This window comes from Hypomesus transpacificus, chromosome 20 (assembly GCF_021917145.1).
Source record: "Hypomesus transpacificus isolate Combined female chromosome 20, fHypTra1, whole genome shotgun sequence".
Classification (NCBI taxonomy): domain Eukaryota; kingdom Metazoa; phylum Chordata; class Actinopteri; order Osmeriformes; family Osmeridae; genus Hypomesus; species Hypomesus transpacificus.
Genome location: NC_061079.1, coordinates 2,232,031 through 2,252,837, shown reverse-complemented (window position 1 = coordinate 2,252,837; position 20,807 = coordinate 2,232,031). Strand labels below are relative to the sequence as shown.

Here is a 20,807-nt window from a genome sequence, read left to right as displayed (position 1 = left end):
TTTAACCTGAAGTAACTTGGAAAAACTTGGTTGCACACAGGTGATCTTCTTTCAACCAGAGTAGATTTAAGTGTGTCAAGGGGGGTGAATATTTCTGCAATCAATTATTTTGTGTTTTAAATTGGTAATAGATCAATTTGTGAAGATTTATTTTGAATTTGACATAACCTTGTCTTTTTCTGTTGATCAATGTAAAATGAGCCTAATTAAATCCATTGTGATTCAATGTTGTAAAATAATAAAACATGAACAAGTATAGGTATGCCTACTATTCGTGGCATATTGTCATAATAATAGTCTAATATTGTTAGTGATGCAGGGTACGTCAAACACATCGTACATCAAATATCAGCCTCTGGGCACAGCCGAACTCAAAAATTTGATTAATTACCGGGAAATACTGCACAGACACACCCACTCATATTTGCAGATGTGAGCTATGAACCGCTGTTGACGCAGAGAACTACGAAAGAGGACGTTGGATGCATGTTACAACTCTCATAACGTAAGTTTCCTCTTTGATGTTTTTAGCTTTTAAATTGTGGTAAAACTTAACTAATTAGCCCAGGTATTCATGCATAACGGTCACAATGACAATTGCCTCTTCGTAAACAAGAGTCTGAATTTAACGAGTGGAAATGAACGATAAACGTCTCAATCTTTTTCAAAGTTAGATTGTACAACGCGAAAAGATTAGTCTTGGAACTCCGTGGACTGAAAATGAAATAGCATGAAAGAAATGATTTAACTAATAAAGCCGGTTTTATTATTTTATTGTCAGATGCAGACAGTAGGCCTATATTAAATGTTTACAACATGTAGGCGTATCGTAAAATAATAACGTGTATAGCATCAATGCAATTTAAAATCGTACACAAACGCAAACAAATGTAACTTGTTAGGGGCGCATATAGGCCTAAAGCCTAAATATTGCTCTTTAGTTTACACGTATGTACGTCGAAAGTCGAATGTAACACACACTTGTGTTGGATTCATTCATTTATCTAACAGGAAACGGTACGACTCATGGCCAGTCCTATGGAGGAATTCCAGGTGAGCATTCATACCTCACCTGGTCTCACCAGTGGAACCTACAGCAACCTGTGGATAGCTCTGATTGGCTCAGAGGGAGAGACCCTGCCTCTGTCTATAAGCTTAGCCGACCAGCACCTCCTCCCTGGATCTGTAAGTTTCTCCCCATCACATCCGATGTCAAAATGTCAGGAAATTGCATCAAAATGACAGGAAGTTTTGTGTGTGGTGTGCTGGCCCACACTTTCTTGGATAGCAATTGTTTACATCTCTGTCCCAGGTATGTGTGGTTAAAGTAAAGTCGTCTTGCTCTCTGGGGCATGTGGTCCTGGTGAGGTTGCGGTTGGAGCCCCGACCAGGGTTCCCTGACCTGCCCTGGAAGTGCTGCTTTGTGGGGATACAGAGGCTGGGGGTGGGTGGGGTGGATGGGGAGGGGCAGCCCAAAGTGGGGGACGCTGAGGAGATCTTCCCCTGTGGCCGGTGGCTGACGTCTGCAGAGGGTGAGGTAGAGCTGAGGAACGGAACAGGTATGATTGTTTCCTATACTCACAACATTTGATTGAAATCTTTTAAAAGAAAAGAAAGAAAACTTACACTGAAGGAGTAGGAACTAAATGGGGTGTATTGAAACAGATGAATGTCCTATGCCAACAGAGAAGTGGATGTAGCCATGCTGATGTCATGTACCAAAGGCAGGAAACAGAAACCTAGCTTGCAGTCAAAGAAGAAGTGAAGAAATGTCTTAAATGCTTACCACATTGTTTCCAATAGATACTATGTGTGTGTTTGCATAAATGTGTATATCAATGCATGTGTGTGCATGCATGTGTAGTGTGTGGGTGTATTTCCTTGTGGATAGATGGGTATCTGGGTTTGTAATTATTCATCATATTTGTCTATAAAGACTCTCTCTCTTAATTCAACAGTATGTTTGTTAAGCTCTGAGTCAGAGCCGAAGCTGAGAGACCACAGAGTCAAAGAGATGCAAAACCAAAAACAAAAGATTGGGTATTACTTCTCCTTCCTCTAGAAGATCATATTTCCTAGCTTCCTCTATCTCAGCCCACCACCAACCCAGCCTCTGCACGTACAAAAAAATGAAAATAGAAAATAAACTGTGTGACTGTACCTCCATTTTGCTATTGTCTTAGCAATCAGAGTTCAATTAAGACCTGTCTCATAGCATGGTCTGTCTGGTAGGTGGCGTGTGTTTTTCGAGGGAGCTCCACATTGTGTGGATGTGTCGTCGGTGAGCCAGTTGGGGCCCAACCTCAGCTACACGAGACAGAGGTGAGCTCTGCCAAACAGAGATGATTTAGTGATGAGAGATACTAGAAGTTAGAGAGGATCAGTTTATTAGAGATGTTAGTAGTACAAGATGATTCGTTTATTAGACTTGTTTGTAGTTAGAGATGATTAGTTCATTGGAGATGTTAGTTGTTAGGTGTTAATAGCTAGAAATGAATAGTTTATTATGGATGTTAGTAGTTAGGGATGTTAGTAGTTAGAGAGCTTTACTCTAATCTCTTTTGTCCACTTGTCACCCCCTTTTTATGCCCCCCCCCCCCCCCTTGTTTTCCTTCTCCAACAGCCCTGGGATCAACCTACACTATCTGAGAGGTTTTACTGAGAGAGCTGAATCCTGGAGAAGCTTTGAAGAGCTGGACACCTTTTTCAAGCACAACGGGAGAGAGAATTCCATTGCAAGTATGACTCATACACACACACAAACACACACATGCAAATAGTGACTTGCATAAAGAACACTGTTGGTCAGTATGACTCCTACACACACAAACACATAAACAAAATTGCAGAGACGTATTTACACACAAACACGTGCCACGTCCTATTCCTCAGAGTATGTGCAGGCACACTGGAGAGAGGACTGGTTCTTTGGCTACCAGTGTCAGAATGGCTGCAACCCACTCATGATCCGGCAGACACGCCTTCTCCCACCCAACATGGCGGTCACTTCTGACATGCTCCGCCCCTTTCTCCCTGAAACCTCTACTCTGGAACACGAGCTGGAGGTATGGAAGGCTCCTATGCCAACACTCACACATACATACCATGCTCCCCCTTCCACCCCCACTCACTCTCACCATACACAAACACACCATTCTCATATTCTCATGTTCCTGTCTGCCTGTGCACTTTTTGTCATCAAAGGGTCACGGGGAACAGTAACACTGATATCTGTTTGTGTATCCTGTATGTTTGCGCAAAAGAAAGGGACTATTTTCTTGCTGGACTATGAGGTGCTGGAAGATGTCCCAGCTAACGTGATCAACGGCAGGCAGCAGTATCTCTCTGCTCCCCTTTGCCTTCTGCACCTGGACCAGCAGGGCAAGCTGAAGCCTGTTGCTATCCAGGTAAGCCCAGACCACAAAGAGTTAAACTAAACACACACACACAAGTCAGTGTTTTGCAGCCGGAGACTTACACTGAGCTACGGTTTATAATCCTTGCTTAACAGGCTTTTGACAGGCAACCTTCTCTTTCATTCCTCTAATTTATTTCTCTTCCTTCCATTATTTTATTTGCTTTCCCTGCCTCTAATCTCTTCTTTTTCCTTTCCTTCTTTATCCATCCTCCTCCCCCCCAGCTTCAGCAGAACCCCGGCCCTCAGAACCCAGTGTTTCTGCCCTCTGACCCTGCGTGCGATTGGTTGCTGGCTAAGATGTGGGTGCGCTCTGCAGACTTCCAGTGCCACCAGCTGGCCTCCCACTTCCTTAGGACTCACCTGCTGGGGGAGGTGTACTGCATTGCCACCCTCAGGCAGCTGCCGGAAGTGCACCCGTTGTTTCAGGTGAATAGGTTACCATATCCAACAAACTGCAAATGTTTACTCTTCGACAGGTCCGCAAACGCCTTTGTAAGTAGAGATTTGTTACAACGTTTGTTAACCGAGACGGTAGGTCGTTTTAACAAATCGAGGCAACAAAGCGTTTGCTGACCTGTCGAAGAGTAAACGTTTGGTTTCTTATATACTACAACAATACATGGGAAGATCCCAAATCAAACACGGCGAATCCGGAGCAGACACCACATATCACACATAGCTACAGAGTTAACATATCAAGCTACTCTGTGGAGTTGTTTACCTCTGCGAACTTTCAGGAGATATCCAAACGGATTTGTTAACTTTTGAGAACATCTCTGGACCAATAAGAAAAGCGTATTGTTGTAATTATAATACTAGTACATAAGAAACTCTGATGCTGTTCATACACTCCACATATGTACACTATTATTTTCTGCCATTGTAGATTAGTAATAATATTTAAAATTGTACATGTAAATAATATGTAAATAGTATGTTGAACTGTGTTTGTGCCGTCTACCAAAATAAACTGGTGCGGGGGGACAAGACTTGACAGTGACTGGTTGGTTGTTGTTGTTACTGTTGTTGATGATGGTGACCCCTGTGGTAGCTGTTGATGCCACACATCAGAACCACACTTCAGATCAACATCCAGGCCAGGGCCTCACTGCTGGCCCCCAATGGCGTCTTCGACAAGGTACAGGAAAAGTGTTTGAGTGAGTAGATGACCAGTGATAGTAGTTGACCAGTGTAGTGTAGACAGTAGATGACCAGCAGCATGTGTGTGTGTGTGTGCACCAGGCCATTGGCTGTGGGCTGGCCTCCCTGCCAGCGATGCTGTCTCGCTCCTCTGCCCGTCTCCATTACCGCTCGCTCTGCGTACCTGACGACCTGGAGGACCGGGGCCTGGCCGCGCTGCCACACTGCTACTATGCTCAGGACGCCCTGAGAGTGTGGAGTGCTCTGCACAGGTACACACACACACACACACTCAGACACACACACACAAGGACACGTACAACTACACACATGCATACACACTCGCACGTAGAGGCACGCATGTTCTCTTACATGTCCTCTCCAAGGTTTGTGCTGCGCTTGGTGGAGCTGTATTACCATGGAGACCAGTGTGTAAAGCAGGACTCGGAGCTGCAGAGCTGGATCATGGAGATCTACACACATGGCTTCCTGCAGAAGCCACAGTCAGGTGACTTCTACAGGGCCCTCTGATTCTTTCCACTGGCCAATCCCACTCCCACTCCCTCCACTAGCCACTCCCTCCACTAGCCACTCCCGCTCCCTCCAACAGCCCCCATCTTTCCGGACTTGTTAATAGTCACTCCATAGAAATTATATGTGATGATTGTGTATAATTCAATTTCAATGCATTCAATTTACAACGGGATCGAGGTTTAATTTGAAAGAGTGACGTTAAAGACTTTTGTTGCAAATGGCTTATTATGACCTGTAACAGGTGACCAAAAAGAAAATAGCAATTTTGAAACACTAACTTTTTCAGGCTGCCCTCAGTCATTCCAGACCATGATGGAACTCAGCAAATTTGTTACCATGGTAATCTTCAGCTGCTCAGCATTGCATGCTGCCGTCAACTTCTCTCAGGTGTGTGTGTGTGTGCAACACTTATAACATGAAAAATGCATGAGGTGTGTATCTGTGCAAATCAACAAGGTCATTAGATTTATAATAACGTGTGTATGTGTCCCAGATGGACTTTGACCTCTGGATGCCCAACTGCCCGGCCTCCATGACCCAGCCCCCTCCCCAGACTAAGGGCACGGTAACCGAGGACAACCTCTTCTCCTTCCTGCCGGAGGTCAACTCCACCTGCAGCGTCATCATCACCCTGTCTATGCTGTCTGTCCCTGCTAGAGACTACGTAAGATCAGACACACAGGCATACTCACACACATAGACATTTACAGTGAACTTGCACACACAAACACACATCCTCTCTCTCGCTCTACCTCCTTCCGTGGCTCCCTGTTCTCCCTCGGCTGCAGCTAAGGCATGATCACACACACGTACATCCTATCCTCCTCCTCTAGGTGCCACTGTGTCAGTACCGGGAGCCGTTCTTTAGCACCGGCACCCCCTGCAGGCTGGTGGAGGAAGTGCAGGCAGAACTCAGGGCCATTTCTGATGACATCACAAACAGGAACCGGAAACTAGAGGTTCCCTACCCGTACCTGTCTCCTGACCAAATAGAAAACAGTACAGCTATATGAGATGTTGTCTTAAATGTGGTATGTACACGTGCAGACCCTGCATACGGGCATGCTAGTATGTACACACACGCATTGTATTTCAAAAGTATGAAAATTAAGACATTACTTTACTTATTACTTGATTTATGCTTTGTATGTTACAACCAACTTGCTTCTTTTACGTCATGTAATTTTGACACCATGAACTACTTTGCCTTTCCTTGGTGAAATAAACAAACAAACACACACAGTGAAGTTAAGCAGTTTACCTTTAATTAGTTTGCTGATATGCAGTGCTACACAATGCTTTGGGAAATCACCTGCCTGTCCAGAGATGCAAAACTAGGACAACATAGACACAAAGGCTCTAATATCTGCTGTGGAATGTCACCCAGCTTCCTCATCCCGTTTCCTCTTTTCCCCACAGCTGAAAGATAAAGGCTACCTCACTCAACTTTCCTCAACCTTATAGATCTCTCCAAAAAGGCGATGTCATAGTAACCGTCATGGTAGATAGCGGGAGGTAGAAATGGGCTACATAGGGGAACATCATAAAGGATGTCACAGAAGATGAAAGGGGACTAGATGGTTGAGAACAACGTCATCACAATGTGGAGGTTCAGATTTCATGGGAACAGCAACCCGTCACCTATTGCAACAGAACCCTCAATTATCAGAAATCCAATAGCATCAAATGTTGCTGCTTAAAACAAGCTAAATATGTGAACACTTGTAAAACCAAGTCATCACACAATTTGTTAAAAAATATGTATATTTAATCTAGTGAAGTTATACACAACAATCAACTGATATAGACTTAAATCCACTTAAGAGGCCAAATATATAGCTTATCTTGCCATCCACCGTAAAGCATTCAGTTAGCCAAAACTAGCCCTATGATGGTGTCCATGAGCAAGTTAATTCCACATAATACTTAAAGGTTCATTGGTAATCAACGGAAGAGTGTAATCTTTCATTTATTGATCGGTTAGGTTGAGATACATGAGGTTATAGTAGATGAAAGGAGGTAGAGATATGTGAGAGGATCTCATAGGTGATGTTACAGAAGATGAATGGAAGTGGATATAACGTGCTGACAAATGTGATGTCAATGAAGATGAAGGGAGGTAGAGACACATAATATAATGTCAAGGGGATGCCACAGAATATGAAACGAGGTGGAGATACGTAAGGTGATGTCACAGATGAGGAAGGGAGGTAGTTAAACTTAAGTAATGTCAAGAGGTCGCAGGTCTTCCTGTCCTGCATGTCGCTTTGGATAAAAGTGTCTGCCAAATGTGTACAATATCATTTATATCACAAGTCACAGCAACACCAAGCTTTTCACTGTTAAACATTGACAACAAAAGAAGTCCCAAAGTTTAAAATACTGCCAATACAGATCTCAAAACAGTTCAAACGTGCAGAAACAACTAAGACAAATTAATTGTGGCGGTTTTCATGGTGACATAACCATTTCATGCAACCAGGACGATGAAGGAAACAAGGATAAAATCTGAGAAATTAAATCAAATTGGTAAAGGTAACAAGGTGACATCAAGGTATGTACAGCATAGCTTCTCCCAGTGGCGCTCAGAAGATATACTGTATATAACTTGAAAACTGTTACTATACAATAGACAGCATACAGTCACAGGACAGCCACCTCACTTTCCCATAATGCATGGCAGTAACAGCATGTCACATGATTGTACTCATTCACACAGTCCTTCCTGTCTCAGAATGAAATGAAATATTACAGCGGGGTTGTCTTTATACAGCCCGGAGAGAGTGTGTGTGTGGGGGAAGGGGGGAGAGTGAGGGAGAGAGAGAGAGAGCCCTCTGTCCTTTTACATCAAACCGGGTTAATGACCTCAAGTAAAGGTCACATATGTCACATGATAGGACACGAGACTGCAGTCTTCACAGTGTGTATCTTGTGCAGACAAATACACAACTCTGCCTTTCTTCACAAACTGTACCTTCACTGTTCCACAAATCTGTTACCCTAGGCGTTGATCTCACACTCACTGTAGCTTGTACACTTCTCCTTACATCTCTCCCCCTCTGCCCTGTTCCCTCTTCCCCTCTCACCCCTCCTCTCTCTTTTCCCCTCCTTCTCCCCCTGCTACTTTTCACCCCCCTCTAACTGATGGAATCTAGAACCAGAACTTTGCACTCCCTCTTGGCGATCTTGTCCAATGATAGAGTAGTTTTCTCCTGTGGGGGCAGGTAAAGGGGCCGGCCTACAGGGGATCCCACAGGGGGGGTGATGGCTCGCCTCTCCATGGCACTACCCGTCCTGCGACACACACAGAACCGTACACACACACACACAAACAAACACACAAAACCATGCACACACACAAACAAGCACAAACACACAAACAAACCCATGCACAAACATAAACAGGCACAGACAGAAACTCACATAAACAAACACACACACAGAACCACACACACATAAATAAGCACATACAAACACACTCATCCGTCAAAAACTTGAACGTCAATCTTCAAATGTACAGATTTGCTGGCATGCATGTGAATATGTATAGGTGAATGTGTGCAATTGTGTGTTCATGCGTGTAAGGATGTGCCTGTATGTAACTGTAGGTGTGTGCGTGTGTGCGTGCGTGCATGGGCGTGTGTACCTCATGATATGTGAGCGCGAGGGCTGCTGATGGGAGAAGGACTGGGACCTCCCCAAGCTGACCTGGTGTCTGTCCAGCAGGTCCCTCACAGCAGGGCTGGAGGGGCTGTTCTTACCTGTCAACACAAGGGAGTGCGATCACACAGCTATGCCACACGGAATCGAAAATTGACACGTGCACAATGCATCGATTAGTGTAGTAACACGTCTCTATTTTCTTACATGATGCACATCTCAAGCAATGGGTGAGGGCTGTGTCTTATGGGGAGAGGTATGTCTTACGGGAGCGTGTCTTATGGAAAAGTGGAGGTGTGTCCACACACCCATAGTACCATATTATGCCAGAAAAATAGGGTGTATGTCCCAAGACATAGTATGCCAAATGCAGTATGGCAAATATACCAGGATGTCCTACTGCATTCGATTGCTTTTTGAGATATACAACCCAGCCTGCTTTTCTGTATATTCTGACCCACAATCCTCTACACAGCAGAAGATACATCACATCAACTGAACTACTTACAGTCTCAGTCAAAAGTTTGGACACATTTGTGTGTCCAAACTTTTGACTGGGACTGTACATTACAAAGTAACAACAGCAGAGATCTCCAGGTTGCCTTCCCGACAGCATGCGCCGTCTCCGGGGAGGTCGGCGATTTTTTTTTTTTTTTTTTTTTTTACAATACTCAAACTCTGAACGACCTGTGATGTATGAGCAAGAGGGTCAAAGTTCAAGGTGCAACGTTATGACAAAGCTGTGTGTCCCAGTTGTATGCAGACTACATGCAACAGTGTGCACTTTTTAAGGGCAGCTGCAATACGTACAAAAAGTAAAAATAGAAGACAAGTGATTTGGGGCGCAGCACGGCTGTCATAGGAAGAGGGGCGTGTCTTACGGGAGAGGGGACGGGCGTCTGGGGGAGGGTTTGACACGGATGCAGTGAACTGGAGCTTGAGTTTCATATGCTGACTCAACTGGAGGGGGGGGGGGGGGGGGGGGAGACAGCAATAGAGAGGTGGGGAAAGAGAGAGAAATAAAGAAAAAGGGGGGGGGGGGGGGGAAGAGAGAGAGAGAGTTAGCATTTTTTACAATTTCTAAAACACAATTAAATCAACCGTAAACAAGTTCAGGTAGTTAGACACCATTGGCTGAGCGGTTAGGGAGTGGGAAGGTGGCCGGTTCAATTTCCGGCCGTGCAAAATGACGTTAGGTCCTTGGGCAAGGCACTTCACCCTCCTTGTCTCTGGGAGAATGTCCCTGGACTTACTGTAAGTCACTCTGGATAAGAGCGTCTGCTAATGACTAAATGTAAATTTGCAAGTGGTCATTGACTTTTTGCGAAACTGGAAACTTTCTCACACACACATTTTACACTGTGATGCACTTGTCTTGCAAAATGGTAAATAAGGGTGACAAAAGTTAGACACAATTACAGCACAGTGGTCATTGTTTACACACAACTCAAAATGGTTCACACTTGTTTCTAATGATGTTGATACAGTGAAGGAAAACATTATTTGAATCCCCTGCTGATTTTGTACGTTTGCCCACTGACAAAGAAATGATCAGTTTATAATTGTAATGGTAGGTTTATTTGAATAGTGAAAGTGAATAATAAAACATCCAGAAAAACGCAAGTAAAAATATCTATAAATTGATTTGCATTTTATGATGAACTTTATGATGTATTTAAATCAAGAGTGCATACAAACACACTGATGCTGAAGTTTGTCTTTTTGTATCACTTGCTACATGTAAACTATTTACGTGTATCTATTTGTATAGAGACTGTTGAATTGGATTCCATGGAAATGCTCGATTAATGTTTTTGAAGGCAGAATTAATCTCTCATTGACTTAGATTTTGTAGTTGCACTACAGTTTTGTGTATACAGCATTGTAATGTGCTTTTCATTTAGTTTACAATAACATGTAAAAGAGAGGTTTAGTACTCTGAAACTTCCATTCTTGTATAAAGACTTTAGCTAGAAAAAGAAAAAGATGCTTTAAGACATATTTATTCTTTAAATGGTCAGAAAAGGTATAACAGCCAAATAACACATCTTTGTAAGATAAGGAGAAGCTTTCTAGTAAGAATGAATGACTTATCAAAACGTTGCAGTATATGTGCAATCCCAGATGAGCTAAAGCACTGATTCATCATCAATGCCACAAAATGAACACCTGGATTGCATGTCAGGAAACATCTTTTTTAAATAAAGCTTAACGGGATAAAAGCGGTGTAACAATTTAAAAAGATACTTCATTAACCCTATTTGTCATAAAATATTTATGCGATTAGGACCACACTTTCTTCCATGGGATGTTATTTACAAAATACTCCAATTATACAAAACTGAAGGTACATCAATGATTTATTTCTGAAAGGTGTCTAATTTTCCTGTTCCAAACCAAATTGTAATAAATGCCAAAAGACGGAATTGACTGGATCCAATCGCAGAGCGCAGGGGTATTTATTGGAGCAAAAAAAGGAAAGTAAACCAAAAATCAGGTACAGGTAAAAAAGACAGAAGTGTTTACAAAATGAGAACAATACTTGTAACTACTAAGTAGGTTTGGTAATGGTGGCAAACAGCAAACAATACCTCACAAAGGACAAGGTGTGAATGAACAGGTTAAGTCAGTGGTTCCCAACCCTGGTCCTCGGGACCCCCTGTCCTGCATGTTTTGGATGTTTCCCTGCTCCAACACACCTGATTCAAATGAATGTGTCGTTAGCCAGCTCTGCAGAAGCCTGGTCAATTCACATTTATTTTAGTGCTGTCAAACAATTAAAATATTTATTATATTTATTTATTATAAATTATATTTATGTCATAGTTAACTCGCGATTAATCACAATTAATCGCACATTTTTATCTATTCTAAATGTCCATTGATTTATTTTTGTCCCATAATTTTTTCTCATTTTGATGCTCTTATCAACATGGAAAAGTGGATCGGAATGCTTAGTGCAAAGTTTTTTTTAAATTGAAAACAACATTGCTATCGACTGGCTTTGACAAGGGGGCGGAGAATTCGCATCAGCTGTGTGCTTGGCCATCAAGTGGTATTTCAGACTGGACATGCTGCGATGATAGCTCAGTCGTGCCTGTTGTTTTGTTTCCGGTCTAGCTAGATCCGGTGTGGTGTTGTAGTTTTTCTAACGTCAGTAGTTGCTGCAACAGTATGTGAAAAAAACTACAAAGTTTACTTGGCCAAAAAGAACGTTAATCTAAAACAAGGTTTAGTCTTTTGGCCAAAATCAAAGCAAATACCTTGTAATCATTATTTAAGAGACAGATGGGACGCCAATTATTTATCAAAAGATCTTTTCCAGGTTTAGGAAATAAGGTGAGTAACCCCTGTGTTAAGCTAGTGGGCAGAGTTTCAGAGTGAATACTCTCCAAATACATCCCAATCAGGAACGGAGCCAATTCTTCAACAAAGTTGTTATATAATTCTGCTGTCAGCATAGCTGTTCCTGTTTTTTGTTTTTAAGGCCTCCAATTGCTTCAATTACTTCAGTAAGAGTTATAACGCTGTCATAAGAAAGTTGTTCATCTTTAGAGATAATTTTGCCATTTTGTAGGGATTGAAAGAAAAGTGAGGCAGAATTTGAGTAATTTGGCTTGTAAAGATTAGAGTAAAAGCTAGCACAAAATGAAGTGATTTCCTTTGGATTGTTTGTCAACCTACCATTAATTATCAGCGAATCAATGGTTTATTTCCTAAGATCATTTTTTTTATTCTAAAAAGTAAGCTGAACTTTGTTCTCATTGCTCCAACCAGTTCCTTCTAGAACGAATAAAGGAACCTTCAGTTCTCTACTTATATATGTTGTCTAATTTAGTCTGTAAATTGGTAAGCTCTATTAGAAAAACCTCTGAGAAGCTGTCTTGCATAATACAATGGAACATCACATTTCTTTTACAATAGGTTCCCCCCATCATCTCACCCCGTCTTCTCAGTTTTGCTGTGAATTTACCTACTTGTTTCAGAAGCTCCCAATTTAAACAACATGTTTTATCTGAAGATGCTTTGACCCAGTAATATTGTATCAGGAATGAGATCCTTGTCCTCAGTTCATCATGCCTGACTAGAGAAGAATTACGCTTCCAGTAGGCAGCTCTAGAACCTCAAATCAAATCAAAATAAATAAATCAAGCTTTGCATTTAATGTTATTTCGTAACACCATGGTATTGAGAGAAATGATTGAGATAGACATAAAAAAAGACTACTAGGAACAATAAACAAGAAGATAAGAGCTTCAGAAATATTAAAGTGCACCAATAGCCTAGCTGACTTCATGCAGCTCTGTAGCCGGCAGCAGGGCGGCTGACTTGAAACAGTGAATTCTGGTTAAACAGTTTGGTCCGGATTTGAGACGGCACCGAGGCTAGGTCACTGACGTAGCCATCAAAGTACTGTGAGATCGATTCGAGAACTGCCGGCTGTATAGCCGGGCGCATTTTCTCAAGAGCAACAGCACGGGTTCTAATGACGACACAGCTATTTCCTGATTGGCCAGACTCACACACGACAACTTTGACACCTGTTTTGTAATTATTCTGACACCTTCACTTTCGCCAATGCTCAAATCCGGACCAAACTGTTTAATTGAATAAAAAATGTGTTGAAGAGAGGGTTTTAGTCCGCCTCTTCACTAACGGAAAGACTCAGTTTAATTATAAATAAAGTAAAGTAAGCAAACAGCGCTTGATTGGCCCTGACTGACGTCAACGCAGCAAACCACGAGAAACAGGAATGTCCGACTTTAAGGAGGCGTTTTTAACCCCTCCCCGACTGCAACCGGCTACTCTCGCCGGTCGTTTAATGCAGCCGTAGTCCATGTCGAACGAACCTATAAACAGCTCTGTGAAATCGCCAGCCTTCCACCAGCCTTCTTTACAGTTTTTCTCAATTGCTAAAACACTAAAACCCATTGGCTGAAGAAAGTTCTCAGTTGCCTGAACTCATTTAGCTAATTGTGCTTGTCCTTAAACCATTTCACATGGTAAAACACAATTTACAGATCTCACTTAGACTTTTCAGGAAAACTCTACACACATTCTCATTCTCAAAATACATTCTGCACTCTAATGCATGTCATCCATACTGGTAAACACAAGTGGCAACAATCAAATCCTGTAAGAGTTCACCAACTCACCAAGAAAGAGAGAGACAGAGAGAGAGAGAGAGAGAGAGAGAGAGAGAGAGAGAGAAATAGAGAGAGAGAGAGAGAGAGAGAGAGAGAGAGAGAGAGAAGGGGAGTGAGTGAGAGAGAAGGAAAGAGATAAGGAAGAATAGAAAGAAGTAGAGAGGAAGACAAAGACAGCTGTAGCCTCAGCCTCCAGGTTTAACTCTAGATTTTCTGTGTCACAACGGTGGTTCACTTATTACCAAGATAGATCACCATGGTAACTCATGCTGAACACCTAACCTGCTCCGTAGCAGGTTATGTTCGAGAAAACAGATCAACACATAAAGGCACCGCCTACTGACCAACCAAAATCTTCATGGAAAATGGCATCACCATTTGTCAAAGATCCCATGGATCTAATTGAATGGAAAACACTATTGTATTTAGAGTCAGATCTACTACTGCCTTATGAGTAATATTGAGAAGGCCATTAACTTACACATTCACAGTCTGCCATTTTCTCCCAACATTCCTTTTTTGTAAGCAGCAACAGTTTTGCTTTTCGCTTGAATTATGCACTTAAATTCTTCTTATTTGTTTAAAATTAATCTTCTTGGGTGAAGTACGGCGCTCTAGCCTTGTCCATGTTTGTAATTGGTCTTATTTTGCAAACACGTCCCTTTTTATGTGAACGCGCTCATCACTCCATTGGGGAAACCTGGGTTGAGTTAAGGAATTGATAACCACCGTTGTGATACTGCCTAGCGCGGTTGCGGTTGCTTTATGGTGCAGGGCCCAGTTGTGTGTGTCTGTCAGGTGTGCGTGTGTACCTCGTACAGTCCAGCCTTCAGGATCTGGAAGGCCACAGTGAAGGAGATGGTGCTGCCTTTACGACAGTAACCAAGACTGCTGAGGGGGGAGTGGCAGACTACAGGTCCCAGAGCAGCATCATCATTCTGACCACGACCTACAGGGATAAAAACCACATTAACCATGGCCCTTAGCGGGTTTTTTCATGCCATTAAGCTCCACTTAGTAAAAGAGGTTCATATTTGACCCCATCCACCTTTATGTATGACATTGACACTTTTACTCACAGCGGGCTTAAGGTGTATGTTTTTGGACAAAAATAACAAACAAAGTATCTACACTGGACTAAAACAATGACATTGACAATAATCCCTAGAGGTTCCTCACCCTCGGGCGTCCAGACCAGCCTGACGGCCAGGAAGTCCTGCAGGTTGTTCAGCAGTGTGTAGCGGACCAGGAAGTGCTCCTGAACTTTCACGGTGCTGGGGCAGCACGCCGTCATCACGAAGCGTGGACTGTCCAATCGAATACAGGGAAGTCTAGGGGCAGGATTAAGGATGTGTAGAACAGAGAACATGACCTGAGTTGCCAGAATAAAACCTTGATGCAATCATGTACAACATAACCTGACTAATCTTTGTTGGGTCAGAGAATTATCTGGCATTTTTTACCTTTACCTTACTTGCCATTGTTTTTTCTAACTTATGTCTTTTTATGTGCAAGTACGTGGAGAGTAATGTGAAAACCAGAACAAAATCCCTTGTATTTATTTACTTGGCCAATAAAGCAGATTTGGAGACAGACAAATCACAAATGTCTTGTGGAATCGACACATTCCATTCAAAGCCATGTTGTTTTTGGCCTTTACTGTGCCAGTGTCTTGCAAAAAAAAGTCTATCGACATTATGCAGGTTTTACAACACTAGGCTTGAATACAAATGAATGTCACTGTGCATTTTTGAGGAGTAGGCTAGGAGGGATGTTGTGATGATTTGGTTTTTTCTCTATTAGGTCAGGTAGGATTAGATAGTAAGAGGGTTTTCTTTGTTTAGTTCATTTGCTATCAACTCTCTCGTCCTCCCCTTAGTTCCCTGCTCCTGTTCTTTGGTGTGTTTATCCTTTGTTATAGAAAAATGGTGTAATGGAAATAAACTTTGTTCTTTCTGAACCCATATACTTGGTCTTGATGGTTGCTTGTTCTGCATGCACATCGCTAAATAGATTCCTCATACTACAACAACACGGTGTATTGCTGCTCACCCCCCTCTTTTCCACCCATAGAACAAGGGGGCTGTAACTGTGACAAAAACTTCTAGTGTTTGATCTCTGTGTGACAGCACTAGGAGTGGCGCCTGTACCTGTAGTGTGTGTAAATACAGTTGGTGAAGGGCATCTTGGGTGTGGACCACTGAAGCACAGCCACCAGTGGAACCTCTAGGCCCTGCAGATGACAAAGAGGATGTCGATGATGAAACATACTACTCCTCTTCAAGCTTCACCCCTACGAACTAGTCTTGTTTGCCCGGCCTAAGGATACCAAAAGCAGCACTTCGCAGTACAACACTTCTTGTGATACCTGAAAATGTGTCCCTTATCTGCTAATTGTGTTTTAGATCCTGTTGTTCCACTCTCTGGCACCCATGAACACACCCACAAAACAACAGTGTCTTAACGACAGTGCTGCAATAACATCACAATTACTGTAGCGCTGTCACGACCATGGCCCAGTTCATGATCAGAAAATGGTTTTCCCTGCCTTTGTGTGTGTGTCTTGTTTCCTGCGCCTGTGTCTTGTTAAGTGTTTGTATGTTTGTGTCTGCTTGTTTGTGGTAGCTTGTTTCTGCTTGGTTTTGTATTTAAGTCCCTATTTTGGGTTTAGTCCTGGTCGGTTGTTGTAACTGTATAGATGTGTTACATGAGTATCCCTGCCATCGTATTCAGTAAAGTCTGTGTTCAGTTTGTCAGATGCTGCAATCCTGCCATGTCTCCTTGGCTCTTGGATCCACCCTCCTATAATCCCTGTGACAAATGCATTTTACAGTGCAGAAACATTTACAATGGAATGAATTATGAAACAACCCTTTTGTAAATACTTTCACATTCACAAATATGCTTTGAGACACACACTCTCACAGAGAAACATAATCACCCATATACGTCTCTAAACACACACACACAGTCAAACAGGCACACCTCGAAATACATACAAATACACACCTCACTGGAGTCGTCCGGTGGCATGTCGTTCAACTGTAGCTGGAACAGGAAGTCATGTTCCTCCAGAGCGCTGAGCATGCTGGGAAGGCTGCAGGCCAGGCTCTCCATCCTGCAGAAGGATGCCATGGCAACCTCACCTGACTGGTGGCTGGAGAAAACAGGAAATGTAAACAACCTGCTGAAGCACACTTCACAAAAAATTACAAAACACACAAACACAATATTCTCTCTAACTGACTGTCCACAGAATACCCACACACATACACAGAGTTAGTCTACAGTTTGTCTGGGACACACTCACCACACATTGTCAACCAAAAGCACAGAGCCGTCCGGCATCATGGGTAAGTAGGAAGCGTTGAAGTTTGGCAGAATTCTCACTTCCTTCACACAGACTTCCTCCTGAGAGCACTCATTTAACACTGAGGATGCAGGGAGGTAATTAGGGATAGGGGGAGGGAGGTAGAGAAGGATGGAAAGTAAAGTAAGGAAGGTAAAAACCTAACTAATTTGTCTCCAGCTAATTTGGGCAAGATCAAATCGGCTTCTCTTCCAGAGTTCTGCTCAACAAATACCTTTCAAAACCGTCAGGTGCTTCCCAGAGATCGTCATTTGTTTACAGCGAAGAGTAGGAGGAGGCAGCACAGTCAGAGTGGTGCTCACTGTGAGGGAAATGAGGAGAGGTGGGATATGGCGAGAAATAGTGTGTGTGAAGATGTATATACCCTATGCTTTGAAAATGTTCAAGTCTTGACAAAAGGTGTGTGTGTCTAACCCTGTGCTTTGAAGGTGTTGAGATCTTGACGAAAGGTTTGTGTGGGAATACGCTGCTGAAGGATGCAAAGGTAGCCATGCTCCTGAATTTCTGCTTTCTCTGCTTCTCTCTTCCAAACCGTCACCATCACCTGAATCCAACCCCCCACCCCCCCCCACACACACACACACACACATACAAAGCGGACCTGATAATGAGGCACTTCAATACTGTAAATGCAGTATAAAGTATTAAAAACATATATATATCCTTAATTGCATCAACACTACTTCTTAATATTCTATAATATACAGTGCATTCTAAACCAAGTTGATGTCAGTCAAGTTTAACTTTTGACATCTCACCTTGACTTTGAGGGTGCTGACTGGCAGCTTGTCCAAAGAAACGGTCAGGGGGAAAATTACCTCATCGGTCAACACTACCGGCTCATCAAGTGGAGACTAGGGATGTGAAGAAGGGACGGGGCGATAAGGGGAATTATGAAAAGTGGAGAGGAAGGAGATGGACAGAGTTTTGGGGGTGCAAGGGGAAATCAGAAGATGAAATACAAGGACCAAGATAGGGCAATGGATTCCGAGACAAAAATCATTTGTCATGTAATGTAACCAAATAATTTACATAAATGTAAATGTAAGTACCAAAGCCACTGAAGAACTGTCATCACCAGCTGCATCACGGGCACTGCACTATCTATCTATAATTCCAGAAATCTGTGTGTCACCGACATAATCGCGGGCACTGTGCGTATCAATAATTCCAGGAATCTGTGTGTGTGTGACACCAATTTCTTTCACGGGCGCTATGCACTAGGCTATCTCTAGTTCAAGGAATCTGTATTTGTGTGTTACCCCTACACTGATATCTTAATCACGGGCACTGTACATTAGTGTATTCAAATTCAGGAATTTTTTAGAAATCTGACAAATGACTCAGAGATATCTGCTCAGTGCTGGCTGTGATTTCATTTCTGCGACGCTATTATGGGGTATCTAAACTGTAACATGAAACAAAAATAGTGCTTGACAAGGGATAACCCAAATGTTTACCTTCGACACATAACCTCGTGATGACTTTCAAGACAATGAGCATGCTGCAGTAGACAAAGCTTTTAAGGCTAATGAACTGGAAGCGTATGGGTCACCATTGTTCATCCTAAATCATAAACCACATTTTTTCTACCTGGAACGGAGCCCTGCGGAACTCCCTCGCCCCACTCCCCGTACTGTTGTGGATGAGAAGCGGTTTGCAGTCTCCGAAACCGCGACATCTTCCATCCACCCTGCCTATGGCTGCGGCAACGTACTCATCCTCGGCCTCGTCCGTCCCCTCGTCCCCGCTGCTCTGGTAGTCATGGTGTAGGTGGTGTGACCGGTGTCGACTTTCTCCGGGACTGACGTTGGCCACAGCACATAGGGACCCGGCAAGCTCCCGCCAAGCCCGGTTGCTTGCGGTCTCAGAACCGAAGGCTAACGACCCTTCATTGCCGCCTACGTTTTCAGTACCCTGCTCTGTCGGTGTCCCTCCACAAGACGCATCCTTGCACCGCAACACAAGGAGAAACCGCACTGTCTCCCCCAAGTAAAGGTGGCTTCGGCGGGGTAAGGTTCTGTAGCGAGCGGGATCTGACAAGTCGGAGATGGGAACTGCGGGAAAATACATGTAATACTCGCACTGCGACTCCATCATGCGCACCATCACCGCTCACGCTACACCCTACACAGGCAACGCGGTCCTACGGGACGTTCTGATCAATACCATCCTTTCACGGTGTTTATAGAGTTTATATCTCTGACGTTATAGGTTAATAGTAGCATCCTAGATTCCAGTGCACGTACGCAGCCTTCTGCCTCTCATCCGAGTGATGTGCAAGACCTGATAATGCGCCAATCGGAAGCAGTCTATATTATGAAGACTACTTCATGAGCATCTTAGAGAGGACCTCTTATTTAAGTCTCATAATTCTAGTTCTCATTCGAATATAGAGTCGCACTGTATTGATCCCCTGGGACAAAGACGTTGTTACACCTGGACTTCTGCAGTGGTTATTATAGCAAGCACACAAGAGCAGGAAACATGGAATTCAGCGGGCATGCATCAGTTTGTGTTTTCGGTTAAACTGCGTTGATTTTACAAACATTGATTGGGATATTTATCTGGGATTATCAATGTAAATTATTGCACTGACTAATAAAGTAAATAGTTGGTCAGAAGAACTGTCCTCACCAGCTGCATCAATGGCACTGCACTATTGTTTTAGAATACAATGGCTGAACGTCCTAAATTCATACTAGTTATGAAAAGGTGTTCCACATTCTGTCCTTGTGTAAATAGTGTGTTTGTTTTAGCGACCTGAGTGTATATATTGTCGAAGTTCAAGAACACATGTGGATAGCTAACATTTAATCTCCCTCTTACATTAGCATTGAATTTAGTGATCCATGCTGCTGCACCATGTCCCAACTCATTGTCATTTGTACCAGGTACATGTTTTGTATTTTCTTTGAACATTTCTATTGTATATTGTAATTTCTATTTATATTGTACTTTGTAATTCAACTTGAATTGACAGTCAGAGTCAGGGGCAGTTCTACACGGGGGCCTACAGGCCAGTGTCCCTGTAAAAATGTCCCTGCCCCCCCCCCCCCCCCCCCCCCCCCGTGGCCCCCTGAGCTAACTGAATAATAAATACATATTTTTTTAACACGTTTTTTTTCTTCTAGTAGTCATCATGAAACTAAGAAGGGACATTGCAGCCTTTTTTGCCAGAGTAAATAAAAAAAGTTAGAGAAACATATCAAGGTACCTGAGGAGCTGGAAGCGGGAGAGCCAGAGCTGTTTGTATCATTTTAATGTAAAGCAAAATTTAAGTATTTAATGTTTAAATATAATTTGTTTCCGTTTTTTAATGTGCCCCTCGATTAAACACGCCCCCCCCCCCCCCCCAGTAAAATGTGTCTAAAACCGCCACTGGTCAGAGTTCAGAGGATGCGTCACCCATTGAATTGTGTGATCCACACTGCTGCACCACATCGCAAATCATTGTCATTTGTACCAGGTGAATAAATCTACCGAACTGGACGCACATCTCCTGACTATGAAAAATATATATACACAACGCAGACGA

At 43.0% G+C, this 20,807-nt stretch overlaps 2 protein-coding genes across 2 annotated transcripts; one reads left to right on the top strand and one right to left on the bottom strand.

The window, feature by feature from the left end:
* Positions 1-403: 403 nt before the first annotated feature.
* On the top strand, positions 404-6,332 carry zgc:152891 (uncharacterized protein LOC767741 homolog). The gene is made up of 15 exons (XM_047043175.1): positions 404-505; positions 1,012-1,185; positions 1,313-1,559; positions 1,959-2,040; positions 2,233-2,322; positions 2,624-2,739; positions 2,893-3,065; positions 3,264-3,407; positions 3,641-3,844; positions 4,470-4,556; positions 4,661-4,830; positions 4,945-5,066; positions 5,379-5,479; positions 5,586-5,756; positions 5,926-6,332. The coding sequence occupies exons 2-15, from the start codon at positions 1,027-1,029 to the stop codon at positions 6,103-6,105; spliced, it is 2,046 nt and encodes a 681-aa protein (XP_046899131.1). The 5' UTR covers positions 404-505; positions 1,012-1,026; the 3' UTR covers positions 6,106-6,332.
* On the bottom strand, positions 6,239-19,378 carry trappc14 (trafficking protein particle complex subunit 14). The gene is made up of 12 exons (XM_047043176.1): positions 18,863-19,378; positions 18,028-18,123; positions 17,684-17,813; positions 17,484-17,570; positions 17,210-17,330; positions 16,909-17,056; positions 16,050-16,132; positions 15,079-15,230; positions 14,712-14,848; positions 9,634-9,712; positions 8,739-8,853; positions 6,239-8,386 (listed from the first exon to the last, which is right to left on the bottom strand). Exons 1-12 carry the CDS (start codon positions 19,376-19,378, stop codon positions 8,230-8,232), a joined length of 1,821 nt encoding a protein of 606 aa, XP_046899132.1. The 3' UTR covers positions 6,239-8,229.
* Between the last annotated feature and the right edge of the window lie 1,429 nt (positions 19,379-20,807).

Excerpts from the sequence above, each read along its gene's own strand:
- zgc:152891 (XM_047043175.1), top strand. The coding sequence starts at position 1,027 with ATGGCCAGTCCTATGGAGGAATTCCAGGTGAGCATTCATACCTCACCT. Across the intron at positions 1,186-1,312 it reads AGCACCTCCTCCCTGGATCT|GTATGTGTGGTTAAAGTAAA; the intron begins GTAAGTTTCTCC and ends TCTCTGTCCCAG. Across the intron at positions 2,740-2,892 it reads GAGAGAGAATTCCATTGCAA|AGTATGTGCAGGCACACTGG; the intron begins GTATGACTCATA and ends CCTATTCCTCAG.
- trappc14 (XM_047043176.1), bottom strand. The coding sequence starts at position 19,378 with ATGGTGCGCATGATGGAGTCGCAGTGCGAGTATTACATGTATTTTCCC. Across the intron at positions 17,057-17,209 it reads CTTTTGGTTGACAATGTGTG|CCACCAGTCAGGTGAGGTTG; the intron begins GTGAGTGTGTCC and ends TGTTTTCTCCAG. Across the intron at positions 15,231-16,049 it reads TGTATTTACACACACTACAG|ACTTCCCTGTATTCGATTGG; the intron begins GTACAGGCGCCA and ends TCCTGCCCCTAG.